Source organism: Pocillopora damicornis, chromosome 8 (genome assembly GCF_964200805.1).
Source record: "Pocillopora damicornis chromosome 8, jaPocDami1.2, whole genome shotgun sequence".
NCBI lineage: Eukaryota > Metazoa > Cnidaria > Anthozoa > Scleractinia > Pocilloporidae > Pocillopora > Pocillopora damicornis.
The window spans coordinates 11,094,041-11,117,577 of NC_142677.1; the positions used below are offsets into that span (position 1 = coordinate 11,094,041).

The 23,537-nt window shown below is 38.8% G+C and overlaps 1 protein-coding gene across 3 annotated transcripts in view; it reads left to right on the forward strand.

Annotated features, from left to right (window-relative positions):
* Positions 1-23,537, forward strand: part of LOC113681813 (intermembrane lipid transfer protein VPS13D) — a 62,998-nt gene that overhangs the window by 22,682 nt on the left and 16,779 nt on the right. For all 3 annotated transcript variants that reach the window (XR_016179388.1, XM_089181066.1, XM_089181067.1), the window contains exons 29-55: positions 1,399-1,621; positions 2,272-2,497; positions 3,176-3,392; positions 3,867-3,991; positions 4,481-4,565; positions 4,940-5,097; positions 5,657-5,903; positions 6,477-6,713; positions 8,026-8,141; positions 8,782-8,880; positions 9,422-9,652; positions 10,271-10,427; positions 10,797-10,984; positions 11,603-11,684; positions 12,610-12,727; positions 13,377-13,447; positions 13,756-14,073; positions 14,686-14,867; positions 15,521-15,655; positions 16,123-16,273; positions 17,166-17,382; positions 17,916-18,138; positions 18,465-18,653; positions 19,285-19,451; positions 19,825-19,878; positions 19,994-20,071; positions 23,198-23,342. Coding sequence is in view for 2 of the 3 variants with exons in the window: in XM_089181066.1 (XP_089037192.1) it covers positions 1,399-1,621; positions 2,272-2,497; positions 3,176-3,392; positions 3,867-3,991; positions 4,481-4,565; positions 4,940-5,097; positions 5,657-5,903; positions 6,477-6,713; positions 8,026-8,141; positions 8,782-8,880; positions 9,422-9,652; positions 10,271-10,427; positions 10,797-10,984; positions 11,603-11,684; positions 12,610-12,727; positions 13,377-13,447; positions 13,756-14,073; positions 14,686-14,867; positions 15,521-15,655; positions 16,123-16,273; positions 17,166-17,382; positions 17,916-18,138; positions 18,465-18,653; positions 19,285-19,451; positions 19,825-19,878; positions 19,994-20,071; positions 23,198-23,342 (4,439 nt within the window). In the remaining variant the exon portion in view is untranslated. The remainder of the gene's footprint in view (positions 1-1,398; positions 1,622-2,271; positions 2,498-3,175; positions 3,393-3,866; positions 3,992-4,480; positions 4,566-4,939; positions 5,098-5,656; positions 5,904-6,476; positions 6,714-8,025; positions 8,142-8,781; positions 8,881-9,421; positions 9,653-10,270; positions 10,428-10,796; positions 10,985-11,602; positions 11,685-12,609; positions 12,728-13,376; positions 13,448-13,755; positions 14,074-14,685; positions 14,868-15,520; positions 15,656-16,122; positions 16,274-17,165; positions 17,383-17,915; positions 18,139-18,464; positions 18,654-19,284; positions 19,452-19,824; positions 19,879-19,993; positions 20,072-23,197; positions 23,343-23,537) is intronic.

Consider the following 23,537-nt stretch of genomic DNA (forward strand, 5'->3'; position numbering starts at 1 on the left):
CTACTAGTAAACAGTCATCTGGTTTGTCTCATTTTACACTCCTCGCTGAAGTTTGTACAAAGTGTTCAGTTGGCCTAGAGATGCCTAGATCAAACTCTAATGGTGTAGTCCTCTTTCCTTGTTATTCTTGATTTTGTATTGTTTAAGAAGTATCGTTTAATTCTTCGATAGACCAATAGTTTGCCTGACATAAAAACTTGGTTACGTTGCCGCCAAAAAAAAAAAAAAAAAAAAAGCAGAGAACCTTATCATAAATTGTGAAGCAAAGGAATTGTTTACCTTTGAGGCGACGTTGTAATTCTACACTGAGAATCACTTGTATGATTAAATGAAATAAACTAAATATAAAGAAAGCAACAAAACTTTTGAGTTTGTAAAACATGTTTCCACAGAAATTTCTGTCATCTTCAGTTAATTACTGTACAAAGCGTCGAAAGTTAAATTATATAGTGAGTAAAACAATTCTAATTGAGATGAATAGTAACAACAAGAAAAGAGGTAAAGCATGAAAGTGTGAGAATAAAAAGGATAGTTTTAGATTTACATGGTGTAATTGTTGATTCAAGGATGGTTGTTTTCTTTGAATATGAATAGCCTCTTTTATCTTGAGCTGAAAGCCGGTAGAGGCGTGATCTAAAACATAGAAGTTATCTGTAGAACACAAAGCGCAACAATGTGGAGAATCTTTCAGATGCCTTAAAATGTGAGAGGCCCTGTCACTGACTAAGTGCTCTCTAACACGTGTGGAAAAATGCCGGCAGGTTTCACCGACGTAACAGCTATTACAGCCAGTACACACAAACTTATATAAACCACACGTGAACGGAGCCCGTCAGGGACAGGGTCTTTCACACCAAACAAGTTACCGATTTTGAAGGAAGAGAAAACCAGTTTGATATTCAAGTCATTGCAATAGCGCTTAATAAAATGGCCGATCTAGCAGAGAAGTGGCCAATGTAAGGTAGCTTAAAGTAGAACGTAGGTGAAGTGGTAGGAAGGGAATCCCGGGGATGATGATTGTTTTGGGTCCCAGTGATGTAACGGTTTATAATCTTCTCGATTAAATGAGCTGGGAAAAGATTCTTTTTTAGAATATCAGTAAGATTGTTAATGTCTTCGCGAAACCTTAACCAGGTGTTATTAATCTTGTAAGCCCTATCATCATTAAGACACTCGTTGATGCTTCACCTTTTTTCTTGTTGTTACTATTCATCTTAATTAGCATTGTTCTACTTACCATATAATTAAACTTTCAACGCTTTGTACAGTAATTAACTGAAGATGACAGAAGTTTCTGTCAAAACATGTTTTACAAACTTAAAAGTTTTGTCGCTTTCTTGACTTGCCAGCTGATATCAAGACCCTTTGGAAATAAACTGAACTGTTTTATCTTGAAAGGTATAGAACAGACAGAGGCCGAAGGCATAAACACTGATGTCAAATTTCAAGTGTTGTCTTTGACTTTGACGTTAAGTAAAACAAGATATCCCATAGCAAAAGTCAATGCCTTTGGGCTTTCCACGGAAGTAAACATGAACGATGAAAACTTTGTTGCTAAGGGCAGATTATCAAGCATATCAGTGACAGACATGTCTCCACATGGATCTCTGTACAGGGAAAAGTAAGTCATTAATTTTAATGACGGTGTAGTAATAGGCAGCTAAAAAGCAACAGTAGAATGTTTGTCTTATTCCGGTCTCTGAACCAGTTTGTTGATAGGATGTGGCCCAACATGTACATCTTAGGTGTTTGTTTGGGTGAGTGAATGGCATATTGAATTTAGGGGAACAACTGACAGTTTTTGGCTAAAAAGGAATTTATTCTAACACGCCTTCTATGAAATATGAAATATGTTTACTCAAGTTTCAACAATGGGCATTTCAATTCGGCCGTTTTTAGTGCTTGTCAGTGTTTTCCATCCTTAACCGTGCGCTTTCTGGTGCATTTTTAAATTTTAGATGTTTTTTTATTCTGTGAACTCGCTGTTTGCGTTTTCCTTCATGATAAATTTGCAAGGCGCACACAACTTTCTTAAGATGCAAAATGGAACAGTGCGGTCCATCTTTGATGTGTTTGGCGTTTGTCATTTGGCAATACAAAGGGGAAATTATCTGTCAGTTAGTTAGAGTAAAGACCCTAAACTCTGTTATGGGACGTATTTACCCTTAATAAATATATTTAATCGTTGTTACAGAATAAGCGAGATTCTTTGAAGTTGTTTCCTTCATATAAGTTCTGTTGCACACTTACTAACTTGTACATTTTCATCAGATTTACAACGTTTGGAGATGAAGCTCTGAGTTTTAATTTCCTTAAGTACGGTGCCCCAGATCCTGACTTGCAGAGGGAGAATGACATGAGTCTCAAATTACGGATGTCATCTGTACGGTATGTGCATACTAAACGATTCCAGACAGAGCTGGTGGTTTTCTTCCAACATTTTCTGCAGCTCCAGGAAGTCTTAGGCAGGATGAGAGCTGCCTCGGAAGGAAATGAGGTAAGTCGTCTCTTGAAGCACTTTGAAAAATACCATACCACTCATGGCTGAACTCTTAGAAGAATCACTTTGTGCCTGCAGGCTCTGATGTTAGAAACGAGGGGTGCCAATTTATTGAAAGTTATGTTAGTTGCTCAGACACACGGGTTAGTGGCCTGTGGCACTGTGGCACATGGGACAGCCCTGATACCCCTTGGTTGGTTGTTTGGATGGTACTTGATTTAGGCCTGTTTCGTTTGAGTTTACGATTTCTATATCTTGAATGTGTCTGAAAAAATAGAATTTTTGATCATTCTGATCACTTCTTAAGGATCGTGTATTAATATTTTTATAGTGAGATAAACTTTGCACGCATTTTGATTGGTTCTTTCTAATGATTTATTAAAGGACAGACGCATAGATGACGTCATCATTTATCGCTTTGTTTCTTTACTACGAAAAACAAATAGATTCCATGTTGCTTTGCGGCTGTTTTGTAATACACATTTTGGTCACAGACGATGTCAGAATGTGGTAAGAACGTGTGCTAATTTTTAGCTCTAACCGCAATTTTACATCTTCTGTCACTTACATGTGTGTAACTGAGTAGCTCTCATCCTGCCAAATGGAATCTGTTTGTTGATGTGAGTCTGAGCAACTTACTTATGCGTTAACAATGTGTCGGGGTTGTCATCTCAGGTCTCTTGGATGTTTGGACGTGGAAGTCGAGTGGCTCTTGACATCAAGGCAGGAAATCCAGTCGTTTTGGTACCTCGCTCGGCCAAGTCCTCGCATATGCTAGTGGCAGATCTGGGTAACCTGACTGTTAACAATAGCTTTCTTTGGAAAGGGCCACCAGACACATTGCCACATTCAAAACCAACTAGGCAACGAGCATCATCTCAAGCAGATTCCGGTAGGTTAAACAGGATAGATTAAAAAAGCAATTTTTGAAACTGACCTGTTTTATCTATAGAAAGGACCAATCCTTTCTGACGAATTTAAAGAGGTCCATGACGCACTGTACTAAGGTGAATCATTTCGGTTTTAATTGAAACTTATTTCCAGAAGTAGAGGTGAATATCCACCACTTTCACCGACACTGAGGTGGATAATTGTTTTAGTATATACCACACACAAACCAAAAAAGTTTGTTTTGTCAATATACCCCCCCCCCCCCAAAAAAAAAAAAATAAATAAATGGACAGAAATTTAATTGCTGACGCGCGATTTTGTCTCTTCGACTGCTTGAGGGTGAATCGTACTTGTTAATGACTTCCGAACCAGCCAATTAGCGTGTGCGAAAAGCACTAGTCACCTGTGTGGTATATACTCATAAAGTATATTTTGCTTTCTTGTCGAAATCATCAATTTCTCCTTTTTGTTTAAGGACATCACGACACTTGCTTGTTGGACAGTATGCAAATTGAATTGGTTGACATGGATCTCTTTACAGCCACAAGAGTACAAGAGAACAATCAGCAGTCGCCTTCGAAGTTTTCATATAAAAGCCAGGTTTGAACTCTTGTACTAAGAAAAGGTTGACTTGAAATGATTCTAACATTTCTATATCAACATATTCATCGTCAGCTATAAGCTGATGCAGTTGTAGGTTAAGAGTCATGCACATTGTCTTCGTGTGAATGTATATTTGTGTTCTTTTTATGTAAATATTTTTTCCTTTCTAGTGAATGTGTTGGAGTTTGAAGTCCTACCGACCTGTAATTAACTCTCTTGTTAAAATGATACTTTGGTCAATAGGCTGCTGGGCTTCGCTCTGTTAGTCCCTTCGGATATTCCAGGAAGCAAGCACTCTAATTTTGTTTGTTTTTTTTCTTTCTTTCACTTTTTGTAATAAGTGGTAGGTTGAACAATAAAGAGGAATAGTAAAGATTGTCGTCGTTGATCTCTGTCTGTCTGTCCCATTTTCCTTCACCTGACTGCGAGGAACTTTTAGCTCCTGACGATCAAGTTTGAAGCTTTCTACTGTTTACTTGTTTGCAGGGCTTAAAATTGCTGAAAGAGAAGTGCAAACTGACTTTAACAGTCGAACGTAACCTGGACGGGGCACCTGATAAAGCTGGAGCAGGTAATCAACAGTACACTTACATTCATGTAGTGCTGATGTTACACCGTCAAGCGTCACTTTCAAGGTGTGGACAGGTGTAATTAAACATGAAATCTCCACACTAGGGTGTTTAAGGCTCCAAAATATAAAAACAACTTAACCTTTTTCCGGATAAATTCAAGTGCATGCAAGTGCTACTAAAGTTCGCCGTTAGGTTACTTTTTTTACATGAAATCTGCCGTACAGGTGGGACAATCTAGCAACTGAGCTACGAAACCACACATTAGAGGCCATGTTAGGTGTGGCTCTTTGGCATGCTGTTACTGTCTTTGGAGTGAACGTGGAAATACGTGTTCTTCGTTGGTAGGTGTAGCTAACATTGAATTGTAATTTAGTTCCAGACTTCAACTTCAGTGGCTGTCTTTCGTCCTTGTGTGCATCTTTGGATTACTCACAGTACTGCTTCATTCTTGGAATGTTGGGAGAAAACTTTGGAGAACCTTTGGAAGAATTTGAGAGACCGTCCTCAGTCATCCAAGATCCTCTTGGAAAGGTGATAATTATATTAATCACTTAAATCTTTTCTACATTTAAAACAGAAAAGTTTACTCTTAGTGTCTACTTTGAAGTAGAGGTGGTGCTAGGCTTTAGTTTTTTTTTAATTAGTTTGTAGTTAAAGTGTGCTGAGTTTTAAAGCGGAATTCATGGAAGGGAGGTTTTAGATAGAGCCTTAGTGCTTGTTTATTTGCCATAGTAAATACCCACAGGTTTACCTCTTTAAACTTTTAAAGAGGTCGGATCCTTGCCGCAAATCCTGCTTTACAGATTACTTTGAAATCTTGTATTTGAAACCAACTAAAACTAAAGGATGATATGCACATAAACTAGGAAAAGCCACATCAAAACAGCGCTTTAATCACGTCAATCTAACACTTACACTTAAGGCATTGCTATCATTTTTGTCTTCCTTCTTTATCACAAACGTTTTGTGTGTAATCTTAATTATTTAAACAAACTAATCGAGATTTTCTGAAATCCAAATGGCCTCCAAGAACGCTATGTAACTGAGGGCCAAGAAAGGTTTTGAAAAGGTAATTGCTTCACCATTTTAGCCCCCAGAGGAAGAGAAGGTTTGGACTGTCCTGAGAATGAACATTGACCTCGTCAACGTTAGTTTGGAGCTGCTCCCCTTTCAACTGTTTGAGCACCCAGAAGATAACCTCGACCACGCCCAGCTGCCATCATTGGCCAGGATAGACTTCATTAAATCTAAATTCGAGTTTGAATCTTCCTCTGATTGGTCAAAGACTATTGATTTGGTCTCCCAAGAGGTCATTTTTGAAGACATGAGGCAGAAAGGTAACTTTTCAATTCCAGTGAACGCTTTCGGTTGCCCCGGGATCTAACAACAAATTACCCTCCCGATATCATGGTTTTTGTTTCACGATGTTCAATCGATCAAAGGATTACATAAATTTGCAAATTCAACTATATCGTGTGTTTGGAATGCAGAAAGAACTCCCGGAAACAATATTGTGGAACATTTTTTCCTTCGTCTTGAAAGACGATTCTACGATTTTCATAGCCCTGTTAAGAAAAGGGCCCGAAAAACGTTGTTTGCAGTGTAAGAGAAAACAACGAGTCTTCTTGTTTCGTTATTAAGGTCATTCCACACAATCACTTTACCCATTCTTACCATGTGCTATCACGTGCTTCATTAGGGAACGCACTTAAAATGGCGTTTTTTTAGTCGTTTTGTCTGATTGGACTTCTTCCTTTTAAATGGTTGCAGCTAAAAATGAGGCTGCTACCTCGTTTTAAGTACAAAATTAAAGGCCCCAAGAGATAAAAGACCAATTGGAAATGCTTCACAAAGAATCTTAGTGCAGGTTCTGTCCTTTTAATACTTAATTTTGCTGACTTCCTCTCTAGGTATGGACCTGGATGACTCTGATTCCTGTATCTTCACTGGTATTCTTTTGCCTAGAAAATTACCAGCGTCCACCAAGGAGCGGGAGAATTCGCTACAGTTTGAGGTTCACTACAGAGACACGACTAGTAAAACCCTGTTAACGTTCTTGTTCAATCACAGTCGTATTATGCTAATCATCGATTATCTGCTTGATACGTACAACTTCATCATGTGTCGAATGTTCAAACCCAGTACAGGTGAACACACCTTACATTTTTAAATGGTTAATAATCTATAGTTCAAGTCTGTAACATTCATTTATTCAGAGCCGTTCGCTCATCTCTACACGGGTTTATTACTAACCAACAAAATGACCAGCTCCTAGTTGGCTTGTTAGCTCAGTTGGTGGAGCACTGTACTGGTATCGCAGAGGTCGTGGGTTCAACTCCTGAATAGACCTAAATTTGTTTCACGCATTATTTTAACTACTGTTTTCGTGACTGCGGGGATCAAACTCATTTTCTTTGCTTAATCTGCAGTTCAAGTACATGATATTTATAAATTTACAATCGTTTAGAAATGGGTAGGGAAAAATGGTTTTCAAAGGGGAGCTTCTATAGTCCTTTTTTTTTTTAAACCGGTTTGTTTATCTTTTTCTTTGTTCTGGATTTTGATCTTGAGTGGGAGGCAAAGGAAAACTTAATATAAATCAAACTCGGTGAAAAAAAATTAATCCAAGGATAAGTTTGAACCACTGAATATACCTGAGGTCTAATCCTAACCTCGGTTTTTACGCAATCAATAGGCCTCAGGTTTTCTCTTTTAGAGGGTTGATTTAATTAAATAATTGTCCCTCCACTGTTAGCTTTGGGTCTTCTTGTCGCTGTTCACAAAAATAAATGTTCAGATAAGTGGTTCAGCTAAATTGGTTAGGACTCGCATTTGTAAAAGAGCAGCTAAACTATGTTTAAAAAAGGATTGGATAGCAAATTTTGTTACTTCCACCCATACTCGCAACTTCTTTTAGTCAAAATTTTCGTTTGTATGCGGAAGTTCGTGTAAGTGCTTCCGAAAAACGTCGTTTTCAATCAATGCCTTTAACCCCAGTTAAAAACTGTGAACTTCTCATGGGCGATCTCTTTAAAATTCGTCTTCTTTTCGATGGCTATGAAACAATCTTAATTGTATGATATCCGTCGAAAAGAAAAAACTTTTCTCAAAAAAAACACGAAAATAGAATTGTAATTTAGTGGTAGTAACGTTACCTTTAACCTTCCATGCAGAATGTCTTGAAAGTTTGTTGGGTTTACTTTTCTACCCCGACATCAGTATCTATATTCTTAAAACAATTCTCTTTACATTTCCTTTGGTACTGATTAGGAGAATTCGTTTAACAATCAAACTTCTTAGGTTGGTAATCATTTCCTTTGTGTTCATGATTTTAATGAATGATTTAGCAGTAGTACTGTAAAGAGAAATTAGATGCTGGTTATTGTTAGGATTGAAAGTTCTTAGTTATGAGAAAGAAACAGAAAAATAAAGTCTTGACTTAATCCTCTCTTGCTGTAGCTGAAGACAGTTCTATGGACGTGCCAGAAGATGATGGTCCCGCCAAGCCATATGAAACACCGCCTCCGTCTGCCTCAGGGGTGGCGACCAGATGTGAGATGCCAGCACAACTACAGGTGGACAATTTGTGCTAATAGTAATTCTTTTCAGTCGTGTACGTGTTGTTCGGCGTTTCAAGAAAAAGTAAAAAGATGCAGTCACTTTAAGTTGGGAACTTCCGCGCGGGATGTTTTCGCCAGGTTACTAGGTAGTCGCAACATTGCGCTCGTTGGCTGAGGAATTTGATACAGTCGAACCTCCAAGCTTTAAAACTCGCGTCAAAATACGTTTTTAACCGCACCTAAGCTCAACAAAAGATGGGGGCTACGCAACTATACTTTGAGGCGACGGAACTTGTGGCAATCGTGCAATGGGGCGACGTCACCTGAAACCATTGTGCTGATAAACATTTGATTTTGAAATGTCGAAAGTTCAGCATTTGTTTAAAGTGTTTCATTTCGTTAACCTTGTGTAATCTATCGTAAGGAGCAGCATCGTCGTTTCCCGGAAAACTGGGTAAATACTAACATGAGTGTTATTTTAGATATTTTTAGGATGCTAAGTTCTGGCGTTCAAACCTTAACTTTTGGTGGCCCTAGTCAGTTTTAACTCGCCACTGGCGACCGTGCGACCGCCAATTTTTAGCCCTGGACAGTGCGCGCCAGTTGGTGTGATGTGATATTAGAGTTTTGATGTTACTAATTTGATTACTTTCAGCCTCAAAAGACGTTTGAAATGAAAGTGAATATTTCGGGAACGGAGCTCGTTGTGTTGGAGAATGTGAACACTATGGACACCCATGCCGTGGTTTTGAAGGTACAATCGCTTACCTGTTGTAAAGTGAATGGATAAGGATTAGTTGTGATGATTACATCATAGTAGTTTGCTTTTTCATTAAGACATTACCATGGTCGGCACACTGAATTCTGAATCTAAAGCTCGGGTTGGAGCCATGCCTGGGTCTTTGTGGCGTTTCTTGGCCAAGACACTTTATTCTCAATGAGCCTCTCCCTACCCAGGCGTATTAGTTATTCATAGTTGTCCGCTACTACTATGGGAACTCGACGAAATTCTGGGGTTAACCCGCGATGGTTTGGTATTCAATCCACGGGGACCATGGAAACCGGCCTATGAGCCAGCGAGCCTTTGTTTGTTTGGAGACTTAACCCTACTGTTCCCTTTTTGATAAAATATCTCAAATAATATTGTGAAGTATTTTCAATTGGAGAATAAAGTGACTTAAAAACTTTGTACCCTGAAAGACCATGGTGACTTATATGTAATCGCATCGATTAGAGATGTATATATTGTTGAGTCCTGTTTGCACACATTAAATCAACTTGTACCCGCTGCATAGATAACAGCTGTGTTGGCATGGCGCCCGCATCTTCAAAGTCAGAAGTGGCTGTCGTGCAGTATCCAAAACCTGGAGATGTTCTCCTGTGTTTTGTCATGTGAGGAAGAAACCGCTCTGTCGATTATAGATCCAACATCTGCATTAGTTGAGTTGAACAATTCCAGGAGACAGAAAGGACGCAAAAATGCCGGGTTGTTGGATATCACAGAGGAACAGTTGCCTAGTTTGGAGGTAAGTAGCTTTTTGTGTTTTCAAAACCATAATTTTTTTAAAAAGGAGATACTAATTTTGTTGATAAAACATTTTCTGAAATTCTCGTTAGTGGTCACAAGAGCGCTGACGTCCAATCTTTTAGAAGACAAAGGGTGTTTGACACCAGTGTTGGGTTTAAATTTAGACGCATGAGATTCTCTGTCTTGGCTTTAGTGGTTTTCTATGATTACTTGGAAAGACAAGGAAAATATAACGGTTAGGGCTTGAAGTTAGACCTTCATGCACTGTTTAGATTCCTTTACACTGTTCTGCAATAAGCTGACCCATGTGTTAAACTTACCTTTAGAAAGCGGTTAGGTGGTTATTTCTGGCGAAAGATAAAGAAAAAATGCCATCTTTGAGCTCGTTCGTAGAACAAAGAAATATTGCAGTATCTTTCGGATCATTGTTCTTTAGTTTAAATAATTTTGTTACTTTGTACCCTTACTTTCAACCCTTATTTTCCATGTGAATGCTTCAGATCCCCTCAAAATGTTTAAAATATCTAAGTAAGTATTGTGCTACAAAAGGTAGCAACATAATTCGATATATCAGAGCGATGAACCCGTAAGAACGCCTTGTATTTATGTGTTTTAGATCAACCTTCCAGGACCGCTTACCATGCGTGTGTCATATAACGACTATAAGTTGTACCTTAGTATCCTGGATTCTGTGTCCAAGCAACTGAATAAGGCTATTAAAAGTGAAGTCAATTCAAACGTTGCCGAGGAGGTGCCTGATCATGAGTTTGATGGTGAGTTTCGAGGTCATGTTTTAGGCAGTTTTACTGCACTGTATGCTGATACTTTCATTTGTTCAATGAAAAATGTCGTATTTTACTTCGTAAAATTGTAGGAAACCACAAACCAATCCTGAAAAGGTGCAGGGAACAGAGGACTTTTTCCTTTTTCTAATTTCCTGAGACAAGAAGGATATGTGAGCACTTGAGACAGCTTTCAGACGAGGTTGTGTAAACACCGATAAAGTCCCTTGATGCTCCTTTATAAACTGCTCAAATAGAACGCGCAAATCTGAAACGTTACAAGGGACCAAAGAGAGTAAAAATATTGATTAGCAGTTATTATTGATTAGCAATTGATCAACATTTCTTTTGCTACCAAAGCGATGTCGGTAAAACGTCTTCAAGAACTGGGCTTTAAAGAGGCAGATTGCATCAGAGCTCTTCAAGCGACGTCAGGTCGACTAGAGGCTTCTGCCACTTGGCTTCTTGAGAATGCTACTCCTATCATCCAAGCACAGAGCTCCCAACAGCAAAGCAGTGCACAGGGTTGGCAGTTTGCTGGTTTTGAGGTGAGTTGAACGCTTTGTGCTCAGGCTTGGTGTGTCGTAAAGCCACAGTGACACTGCTATGATTGACAAGTATACTTATTTAGAAAAGAAAAAAACTTGTATGATGTAAAGAAGTACAGACGACTTGTAACAAAAACTTGAGTGTCCATAGTAGAATTCTTCGTAGAAGTTTTCCTATCAAAATTAATCTTTCTTTTTTTCTCGTAGACGAACAAATTCTCTCCTTGGCTTCTCTTGGTTTGTCATGTTTGGCTTTAAAAAAGCTGGCAAGGCGAAAAGCTTTTGGAAATGATACTTGCCAAGTAAAACGCACTAATGTTAGCAATCGTGTGAAAGGTTTCATGATACGTTGGTACACAAACAAAGCTGGTTTACCAGGGCTACTGTTGATAAGTAATTCAGCTGAATATTCAAGATGTTTTTCAGTCATTCTTAGTGTTGTTTGCAATTTTAAGTGAGCCAATCGCAAATGATGCGCTTTCTAAGCTTTGGCGAGCTGTTTTACGGCTATCGGCGAACCCCATTGAGATTCCCTTTTTTGTACCCTGAGATAGAACAAAGAGCTTGCAAAACTTTGTTGCTGACACTAACTGTCTGGGGTTGTTTTTCCCGCGGTAGGTCCGCGCGGGTGCTGTGTGTATCTGCCTGATTGATGACTGTGGTGACAGTGACGTACCACTCATTGAATTCAGCGCTCAAAGTATGTTGGATTCTTCGCATTTCTTAAAACTTGGATTCATTTGCCTCCCCACTGTTAAGTTAAGTTTTGTAAGCGTCTGTGTTTATTATCCTTCAATATTTTTTTAACTCGCGGGAAAAATGTTTGCGAAAAGCTTACGTTTGCGGCGTAGGAAGTTCACTTTCCAGTGTTCTCTATTACGATTTCATGTACAAGAAAACAGTGTTCCTTCTTCTGTAACAATCACATAACGCTTTCTCATCTTGAACTATATTTTAAAAGCAGATTGTTTCTTACTGGACTTAAGGTTTGAAAATTGGGAACATCACTTAGGGTATATCCTCGGATATCTCCTAGTTTAACCGCGGAACATTCGGTCACGTGATGCGTTTTTGATTAATCGCGCGCGAGCAAAAATATTTGTTGGATAATAAAAATAGATACTGGTAAGCTGTCAGGGAAAGCTGAAAAATGCTAGAAGGTAGCCTTTTGATGGAATGGCATCCGGTCTGGGGTGGCCTTGTTGAGTTGTGCTTCTGAAACCGGTATAAGCCTCGGAAGGATGGGCCCTGTACCTCGTAACTTGGCTTCTTTTTTCAAACAGCAATGTATCAATTGACAGGGGAATTTTCCTTTCCCCCTTTTTTTCGGCCTCTCGATAACCTCCTGGACAAAAATGCTTGTCCCTTCCCAAAGTTTCTCTACTTTACAATCCCAAGGTGGTGGCTCTACATTTCGCGTTGTAATGTTGACCGTTCCCTAGCCAAGCTAAGGTTTATTGACTACCCCTGCGGTAACATGCGTCATTTATGTCCAAGCATTCCAGTTCCATTCCTTGTCTTTGTAAGCGGGTTTCTCATTCGCGCACGAGATTTTGAACCCCCCTTAATTGGGAGACCCGGATTTGCTAATGATACATAACTTTCAGTTTTCTTTATCCGTGTAGACCTGTACTTCTGGCATGACCTTCAGTCCACCGGTGATGGCGCGGCTCAGTGTACTGTGATAGTGCAGTACTACAACAGAAATGTGTCAGACTGGGAACCTTTCGTGGAGCCATGGAAGTAAATATGATCGTCTAGATTGCACTGGTCTTCCCTAACATAGCTTTAGCTATACGATGTAGAAATTTGAATCAGGGCCGGGTTGTTCGAAAGGGGGTTAACCTTACTCTTGGATTGAAAATTAGCCTTAGCTTTATGACTCAAGACTAACGGGAAAAATGCAAAAGAAAAATTAATTAATTAAAATCAATTAAAATTGACATTTATTCCGGGATAGGTTAATCGTGTTTTCAACAACCCGCTCTGAACAAATGATAATTGACGTCATGCACGATCAGAACGAGGGCTCTCGTCCGATTTGAACCAATTTTTCGCTTAAGCCTGGTTTTCAAAGGATCGCCCGGATTGTCCCCATTTTTTCGAAAACCTGGAAGGACTGGAAAAGTTCAGGCGTATTCATCATTGGATTCTTTCGATCTCTCTTATGGGCTAGGTTGCTCATAGAGTCCTTCTCACTTTTAAAGGAAATCTCAGTCTTAAGTGTCTAAGTAATCCGCAGCTTCTTTGGTTTTGCTTTACTTCACTATTTAATCGGTCCAGAAAACTCGCGCCACTTTCTCAACCAACTGTGTTAATGGTGGACTCCTCTCTTTCGGTACTGTCCTTGCTATGTTTTTTGGTTAAGACCCCCGTTATGCTTGTGTTGCAGATGTCAATTGCACTGGCAGGAGCAACGTAAAACACCAAGTAAAACAAACAGGTTTCTGGCTAAACTGGATGGTGAGTTGTGGTGCACTACTATCCTGAACAGAATGATTTGGGAAATCAGTCTCTTACACATTGCCTTTTTCCACCTTGACATCTAATGACAGGGGTAACCTGTTGCAAAAAAACTCATCCGGGGTTGGGGAAGGAATGGTAGAATGTATTTGTATTCGTTATATACTTAGAGATTGGGAGTAAACTTAACTTCTCGCGGAATGGGCTAGCAGCTCCAAAGTCATGCTACAATTTACTGAATAGATAAAGATAAGAATAGATACAAAATAATAGATAAATAAATAAACATTCATTCATTGCACTCTCAGCCCCAGATCGTCTTGATGTCACGGTTACAACTACTCTTATAAACATGATCAAACACACCATTGCCAGTTGGTCTGAAGACTATTACAGACCTGATCCATCGCCTGTGTCAGCGGTGGCTTCCACAGAGACCCCCAGCCTTCCCTCGAGCCGGAGCGACAGCAGACATGACAGTCTGAATCAAACCACAAGCACCGAAAGTCCTCTTAGCAGTCCGACAGTAAGTAGACCAGAGTCCAGCGCGTCCTTGTGGTCCACGGGATCAGGATTTCCTCGTCGGCGATCACCCTTCGTTCCATTTGTACTCAGAAATCAGACAGGTTTGTTTAATTTGGTTTTGTCTGTTGTTCAGATACCTGTTTTGAAATAGACTACTCTTTTTAGAAAGCTGAAATAATCGCTATTCTATCTTACTTAATGTCCGGTTACTGAGCTCGAGATTGAAGAGTGCTTTGTTTTTCTTTTAAGGGCATAGGTTTGCACCAACTTTTTGCAGGAAATTTCCAATCCCTTTTTTGTCTAGTGTGTGAACGAGGGACGACAAAGTGTTTGACTTGGTTTCAAAATGTTTGGGAAGGCAGTTGTCGACCTTAACTGTTAACTAAATACCCATTACATTACCAGGTGGCGGCCTCTCCGTGAAATAGTGGGTCCCGCCTGTGTCCTGTCCTTTCGTGTTCACAGACTAAACACAAATGAAGTTATCGATCGCAAAATGCGAGATAAGTTTCTTTACTTATTTTTCTGTCGTGATCAAAAAAAGTTTTCTTTATTTGTCTTTCCAAAACTTGTTTTACCTCGACTAGCCCAGTGGATAGTCGTTCTGGAATTTTTTCAGCCTAGACCCTTTTTTTTTAATAGCCCTAGGCTAGTGGACTACCGCTAATGTCGAGCACTGGAAGATGTATTGAATTCTTGCGTGATGTTTTTAGGATGTGAGATGTGGTTCAAGACAGTAACAACGACTCCATCCAAAGTGATCTTGAAAAGCACTGGGCAGGCTCTTCATGGTTTACCAGGCCCCCGGTCAGAAAAAATATCTGACTGGAGTACAGTTTCCCCTGGGGGCGAGGCTCCCTTTGAGTTCACATCAGGAGAAAAATTGCGGCACAGAGTAAGTGGATATGTGAATCAGAAATTCTATAAAAAATTTACAAAAGATGTTCAACAGGGGAATTTTCCATTTCCCCTTTTTTAGTGGCCTCTCTATAACCTCCTGGAAAAAAAATTCTTGTACCCTTCCAACTGTTTTTTTTCGCTGTCGGGCTTTTCGACACAAACTATGCATCTTGGTAAGGTAGAATGGTTATGTGGGTGTACGTAACAATAGTTTTGTCACTGAATCTATTAAGGTAGTACACGAGATTATTTACTCTTGGTTAGTATATGATTACATATTATCGATTTGAAACTTGAAATTGCGAATTTAAGATTTTGGGAAAGGTTAGAGAGAAAAAAGAGGACAAATGCGTCGGAAAGCTTTTATTGACAGTTGTAAGTGACAGAATACAAAACTAAAGAGAAAGTCGCAACAGTATGACTGAAACAGTTTCAAATTTCCGTCTAAATGTATGGGAAGAACAAACAAGTTCCTCAACAAAGATTACAGACTTGTGACTGCCTAACATCTTACAACGTTATTAGAGTTTGCTATCATATCGCTCTTGTTCTGAACGCCTTAAAGATTAGTAGCTTCACATTAGAACATCGTTTTAAATATGGAAGTTTTATTTAAGCAGATGTTTTACGATATTTTCCCTATGTTAGGACACCCATGAGTTCAACGTACATCAGGTTATTGTTCAAGTGGAGGGTTGGGCATCACTCTCCCCAGTCTCTGTTGATAGAGTCGGTACATTCTTCAGACAAGCTCGACCTCAGGAGGTGGCCAATAAATCTCCGGTAAGACTAGCGACTAACAGTTCGTCTGCTCTGAAATTAATTTTGTTTTTCCTATTTCGAAAAGTGATGTGACCAAGTAAACAAAAGAGCAAGCATTTAGAAACCAATTTTTTAAGACTGCTGTAAGACTGCTGTATTAAGATACGGTGGGCTACGCCTTGGCCGAACGGCTAGCTTTGCCGGAAGGCTTGGGTTTGAGCGTAGGCCGGGTCAATGTTCCACTCAGGAGTAAAATTGGGTACTAGAAAATTGTTAGTGAAATATGATTAAATGGTGGTGAGGGGCTGGTAAACCTCCGATGAATTAGAGTGGTATTCAGGCGGGAAATGTAATTTCTAGTAGCCTCATCTCACGAAAACCAGGAATAAGCCCTAATAGGTATGAGCCACTTGGCTTCTAGGACTACGTTATTGCAGTTTTAATTTATTCCTGTTTTATTTTTTGTTTGTTGTTGTATATTTGTTTAGGGAAGTGATCTTCAGCCAGCAAGGGTTGTATTTGATGTTAGTTTGGAGGGCAGAGCTCGAAAAGTAGTCACTGTTAGATCTGCGCTGACGGTGAAGAATAAAATGGACTTACCCATGGAGATAAGAATGCAAGGACTCACATCTATGCAGGGTTAGTTTGATGAACAGCTCCTCATCTGTGTCCCAGTATTGTTCAATTTCTGTCACACCTTTTTCAAGAAGTACACTTTAAAAGCGTCTTTTGTGTTGCCGCTTGCCTTCTGGGCAGAGTCCAGGCTTCATCAAAAGATTAGAAGTTTAGGAAAATGAACGACGCTTTTTAAAAACATGTTTCGACAGTTCTTCTGTCATCTTCAGTTCAGAATAATACAAAGTACAAAGTTGAATTTAAAGTGTATAACAAAATGCTGATTGGACGAAACAAACAATACTAACAGAACAATGTATGCATTCACAAGAAGTTAATCAAGAAATTCTTATCTTGAACGGCTTCGTCATCAATTTTGGTGAGGCAGTTTGATCGAGAGGTCAGCTCATCGAGCTCAGATTCGGGGATCCTAGTGCGGATTTCGATCTGACCACAGTTAGATTTGTTTCTGAGTTGTCCTGAGTTCATTTCCTCAACCACACTTATAAATAGTCAACTTAGCGGTCAGCCCTCAAACACTTTGGGCCGATTATTTACATGAGGTCGAACCGAAACCGCGGTTTTACGCAAGCAGTGGGCCTTACGTATTCTCTATGAGATGGTTGTTTTCACTAATAAATGTACTTCCACTATTAGCTTTTGGCCGTCTTGACGCTGTTCACAAAATTAAATTTTCAGGTAAAAGACTCAGTGAAATTAAAGATATTTTAGAACGCGGTTTCGTCAAACCCTAAGCGCCCTTTGGGTTTCAGTCGAATTATTTATTTCGACAAATTTTGTGAGTTGCTTGTAAACCATTTTAGGTAGGCACGGATAATCCGAATACATACAAGTACATTTTACATTTTCGTTTCATCTTATTGAATCAATTTGATTCGAAATTCTTGCCTTTCAGGGACTCTATCTCTTCCAGTCGTATCTCCGGAGTCTTCAGTTGCGATACCACTGCGCTGTACCTCTTGGCAGCTTTATCTCCGACCTTACGGGATGGGGGTGGGGTTTTGCTCCCAGCCAGTAGAATGGAGAAGGGTATTAAGGAGTCATACTACGGAGGGATGTGCACGGGAATGTTATGCTTTACCCTCCTCTGGCCAGCCTGAAAAGAAATTCAGGTAACGGTGTTCTCAACAGCTTTCCTTCTCAAATTTGGGTGCGTTGTGATTAAATGAAATGCAATGAACTTTACGTAACCAAAAAAAAAGTTGGATATTTAAAAACGTTTTCTTTAAACTTGTCGGATTATCAAGCCTTTGTCGGCTTTTCCGTGTTTCTTAAGTGTGTCTTGAATCGGTCTGGGAATGCTACTTCGTCTCTTGAATGGAATGCAAGATCATTGCTAGAGCTCCCTTGAACCTATTTCTGGTTAAATTTCCAGAACTTTTTGCAGGTATCTGCTTGAACTTCTTGTCAAAGATAAGCTCCTTGAAGGGGAAATGTCCCCTAATCAATTCGCTTACCATTTGGACTAGGTATTTTAAAGTGATACCGTTGTTTTGGTGTTTTATTCAGATGCTTAACGTGGTTCGATTGCGAATGACAAAATGACTCAAAACCAGTGTTACTACTTTAGTTTGAGGTTAAAAAGTTAATGGCTGAAAAAGTGACATTTGCTTCAGTTTTCTACTGATTTCTTGTGATCCTTCAGGTTCTGTGTGGCTGTTAAGAGAGAAGGCTATCCAGAAGACATTTTACATCACGAAGGCGCTCAAACAAGTGGTCTCAATATGATGCCTCAACCGGGTCACACCCTGACAATCATGTACCCAGTGATGCTAGTGAACCTTCTACCGTGTGAGTTGAGCTACCAAGTCAAAAATACACCCGCTAAAGGAAACCTGAAGGCTGGAAAGTCTGTTCCTTTGTACACTGTAAGTACAACCTGCCAGCTTTAATGTTTTTATGATGAGTTATGGACAAAATCACGATATATCTTAAAGATCCCGTGAAACGATTTTGAAATTAAATATCCACTGAGTAGTGGTGTGGTGCGAATCTTGCGCGGAAAAAGTACGCACTGGCAAGAAATGTAAATTGTAGCCAAACCAATTGGAAGAGTTAAGTCTTGAAACAGGAATGGTATACGAATCAAAAACTAAACTGAATTAAGATTTAAAACTAAACGAACCTGAAGATCAGTTAATGTTCCTCAAGTCAGTTTTCTCTTTTATCTTTCTTTTTTTTCCTACGTGAACAGGCTGATCCGGAGAAGGCTCTCGATCTTGGCTTCAGCATTGAAAACTTCACATATTGTGATAACATTCGAATTTCAAGAAGAATGAGCTTCATTGAACATCCAATTATTCATGTGGAACTCCAGGACACCGAAAGAAGATCTTTGATACTAAATGTCAAAGTTTCTGTAAAGCCGGGTGGATCATTAAAAGTAAGTGATAAAATGTCGAGCGAAAATCCTTTAGTACATGTTAACCCTTTAACTCCCGAGATCTGATTGTTAATTCTCTCCAGTAGCTCCTACACTTCCTTGTAAATAGGTCACGAGATTTTGGTGTTTGATCAAGACAACGACCTCTACCTGATAAGTTTGATTACTCTCAGTACCTGTTTGCTGGATAATGTGCGGATATTGTAGGGAGAAGCTATAGATTAATCAATGTGAATTTAAGGGGTTAAAGTGTGTCAGGCTTTTATTAACAGTTTCAGCGCTTGTTAAGGGGGCAGTAAGCGATAATGGGAAGCATTTTAAGATGAGCACCACACCTTTGATATTTTATTTTGCTAAATATTTCAGTTCCCAAGTGCTTTTTGTTCGGACAAATTAGGGGCCGTACTCCACTGCACTGCTGTAAAATTTGAATTTCTTTTTTCGTTATTTTTACTAAAATGTCTCATAATTTGTCCTTAGTTTTCTCAACTTTCTCAATCATGTCCCAAACTTGGCAGACATACTGTTAAGATATATTGATATATCCGACTAACCGTTTCTTCACTACCGCTAACTTAGTACGTTCGAGGTATTTAACTAACCTTTTTTGTTTTGTTTTGTTTTCCCACAGGTTTCCATTTATGCTCCTTATTGGATGATAAACAGTACAGGGGTCCCACTTGTGTTTAAACAAGAGGGTGTTCCTCATGACATGGCTGGCCAGTTTAAAGAACACGAGATGGCGCGGAGCTTGACTCCGTTGCTGTTTTCTTTCTCTGACAGAGAGGCGGCCACAAGGTATGTTTGGAAACCTGTTAGAAATGTAGTATTTTCCTATTGATTAGGGTTCTCTCACGCTGATTAACCATCGGGTCCTCTTGGTTTTTTTTTTCCTTTTCGGTTAAATTCTTTAAGTAGTAATTTACCACGAACTTAGTTTGTTTTTTTAGCACATAACACTGTCGAGTAGATGGAAAAGAGTATCGCTTTGTTTTGGTTCTTTCCTTTTTTTTTTCAGCAAATATTTGTATGTGACTAATTTTGTTCGTTCTGAGTCCTTCTTTGTTGTTATTAACAGGTGTATTTCAGAAAAAGAAAACTTGGTTATTATAATATGCCTTTGGCAATGTGGATTCTCTCTGCCTAAAAGTTCCTTGTATTTTCTCAACAGATGTCAAATGAGGATTGGCAAGGGCTATCAGCCTGGAAGCGGGAAACCTTTATGGTACGTAATGGGCTCTCAGCACGATACAGCCTCTCCTTTATCTCTTTGATGTTGTCTTTTAAGTCACTATTACATGTATCGTTTCCTGCTTCCTGCAACTTTGTCTTCTCTGCAGGAGTACTTCCTTTTCGCTGGACAATTCACGAGAATTTAGACGCGTTCACGCCATTCAAGGTGGAAGCCGGCCTAACAAGTAAGTCACTTGGAATATTTGTCAACAATTTTTTTACAGTGTCATTGACTGAGAAACAGAAATACAGTTCAGAAATGTGGGGACAATCTGCTGGAATATGTATGTAGATTTGGAATTTCTTTGAGTTTTAGTTCCTGAATGGGCTTTGAAATGGTTGTGTTATTACTTTGTCTTTCCTTTTTTATGATGTGTTCGGCACTTGAATTTGATTTTCAAATAAAAAATTAAGCTTGCTTTACCAGTGAACTAACTGCAGTGTTTTGCCATGGTTGGTAAAGTTTTTCGCGATTGTGTATAAATGCGAAGTTGAAATTTAAAAATTTCTGAAATAGATCAAGTTTGAATCAATTTATGACAATAAAATAAAGTCAGTTCTAAACGACAGAGTATATTCACTTTAACCTCTTTACAAACTTTAAGAAAGACTTAAAGTATGAAAACTAATCTTTAATAATCTTAATCGCTTGGCCCAATGTAAATAGCGCTTGATAAAACAAGGGTACTTTAATCGATACAGCGATTATAGTCTGTGTTTGTTGCTATGATTGAAGCATGGTTTGCCGCTAAATGTACCATTCTATATCGAAAGAAATAAATTTGAATTTTTGTTCTTGGTTATTCACATGATTGTCATTTAAACCATAAAAGTTGTTACGGGAATTAAGAAACATTCTATGTGAGCATTAACATAGTGGCATGCATATAGACACCATCATCTCTCTCGTCACGATAGCCGTCAGTTATGGTTGTCTTAGAAACCACTTAGAGCTCTTGTCACATTAAATCCTTGCATTACAGAACGAAAAAGAAAGGAAAAGCCGTAACTCCGCCTCCCGCGTCCGCATGCAAAGTGTCCAGCAGCGCTGTGAGCCGTCAGTTGGAGTTACACGTGCAAGGCGCGTGCTTGTTTCGCGCAAACCTCCCTTGCGAATCCGTGTGCCTTGTCACTTCTAAAAAATGGTAACGTAATGCTGCGCTATTGATTGGTTAAAGAATTGATTGGTCATTTTCCCACCGAAACCTCTTTAGTCAAATCGTCAATGACTATGCTAAATAAGTTTTGAGAAAGTCGTTCTTCGAATTTCTTGGGTGAATTTCCTGTTGAACACTTTAATATCTTTGTTCTTAATCAGTGGAAGAAGAACTAGAAAATGAAATTATGAACAGGGATATTTATAATCAATCAATTATGATGAAACATGATAAGAAATCAGTGAACATTGATTTGTAGTTTCTATGAGGCGTCTTCGGTATCTGAAGCAGAAAATGAATGTCATTTGAGATCATCTGGAAATCAAGATGTATGGGACTGAATTGATCAACAAATTAATTTAAGAAATGGGCGACTAAATATCTAATTATTTAAGATGAATTAATGAATTGATGCACAATGAATAAATAATATTTAGGCAGGAGACTAACTACCTAAATTAGTACTTAAATTAATCAGTCAATAAACGGATATAAACAAACAAATAAATAGGTAAATGAATAAATTAATTAAGAGATAAAACTCTAAACAGATAAATATATAAATAAAAGCATAATTGTCAATATTTCATTTTTTTCTGCCAAAAGGCGCTTATGAATTGGGAATTGTTCTATAACCGATTGCATATTTTTTCATGTATGCTATCATAGTGGGAGGGATAATTGATACCGTCAGGAAACTAAACTAATCGGTACCGTGACGTCAGATACGTTTCTGAGATGTGCAGTACTTTTCATATTTACGATCAGCCTTCATCTCTTTATCGCGTCACACCTGATGTGGAGTCTTCGTTTTGCGTGTAGCGACTGGAACACAAACCTTCTTGATTCTATTTCTTTGACCCTACCAACGTAGTGGCGACCCTTAGTTCTTACCAGGAACATTCGTCAGGGGATGCAGTCAGCTTTGTTTCCTCGAGACCGTGAAGATATAACACCATTTATTATATACTCAACAAAATATCGCGTTTCTGATTGGTCAATGATGAATGCATAAATAGGTTATAGAGTGCAATAGAGGTTATAGAGTGCAATACGGAGAAGTTGCCATGGAAACACCGGGGAAGCGCCAAATTTGAACACCAACTTATAAAAAAATGGCTGACAGAGTTCGGCTTGTAATATTTTCTGAGAAACTTTCAAGAACTTCACGCTTGATTTACCTGTCACAACATTACATTTTTGATTGGTTCAAATAAAACATGTGAGCATTTTGGAACCCATTGAAGTGTTTTTTGTAGTACGTAAGGCGTGCAGAGTAGCGCGATGGAGTAATTTTGTCGAGAATATAATAAATAAAAAATCGTATGAACCTGCTCGTGCATTTCGTGATTTATGGTCACTCGTGATGTTTTGAAAGTTCTCAAATTGCACTCGCCTACGGCTCGTGCAATTTTGAGAACTCTCAAAACATCACTCGTGCCCATAAATCACGAAATGCACTCGCGTTCATACGATTTCCTATACTTATTACAAAAACACCAATGAAACAACAGAATCTTCTGGTTTCTGAAATGTCAAAACAGGGCTATTTCTTCCTCAGCAACAATGCTAATTTTATTTTAAAACTTCTTTAATGTCAGACAAAAAAAAACTGTTTTGCATAGATATTGCTTTATGTTTATATTTGATGTTAAAATAACATCTTAGCACGCTGGGTTCACGGGCAGTTGAACTCAATGTTTGGTGCTATTGTGACGAGTTTTTAAATCATTTTAATTCGAATTCTTCAATTATACCCATGTGATGAACATAATATCGCATGTCTGATTGTGGATACGAATTCATCTCATTTTGATCATATCTTCCAGTCGAAGATGAAACTCGTATCTACACTCAGTTATTTGATATCCTCTATTTACCTCCTTGAATTAGTATGATTTATTTGCATTTATTATGTTTTTATTAATTCTTTAACTATTAATTTCTTCTACCCTTGATCAGTGTGTCTGAACTTGTAAGACTTTTGAAGACGAGTTAAAATAGATACTAAACAAAGGCGAAAACAAAGCGAGTTAATAAAGCAAACTAAAAAAGCATAGATGAGTATTGATAATAAAAATGCTCGGATCCGGAAGGTCTTGTCAAAGCAACCTATCAACGTACGTTAAATACGCGCCATGTCGTTGTTTTCAGGGTGTACGATATTGGTATTGATGTGCGTTTTGGCCAAGGGCGATATCGTGATACAAGAATTGTTACCCTTGCTACTCGATATCAGCTGGAAAATAGGACTCATCATACTCTAGCTTTTTCACAGAGACACTTCGTAAGGGAACAGGTATACAAATTTTTGTTCCTTTGGAAATTACTTGATCTCTATTCATTAAGGTGCTTAATTGTTTTCAAAATGACGTTGTCCATATTCGAATTTGTGTTCCATTTGAAGGCAACTTTTGAACGGCAAGGTTACTTTTTGGAAAAAAGGGGGTTAGTTCCTCAAGAAACTGTGGTGCGAGTCGGTGGGAGGTTTAAC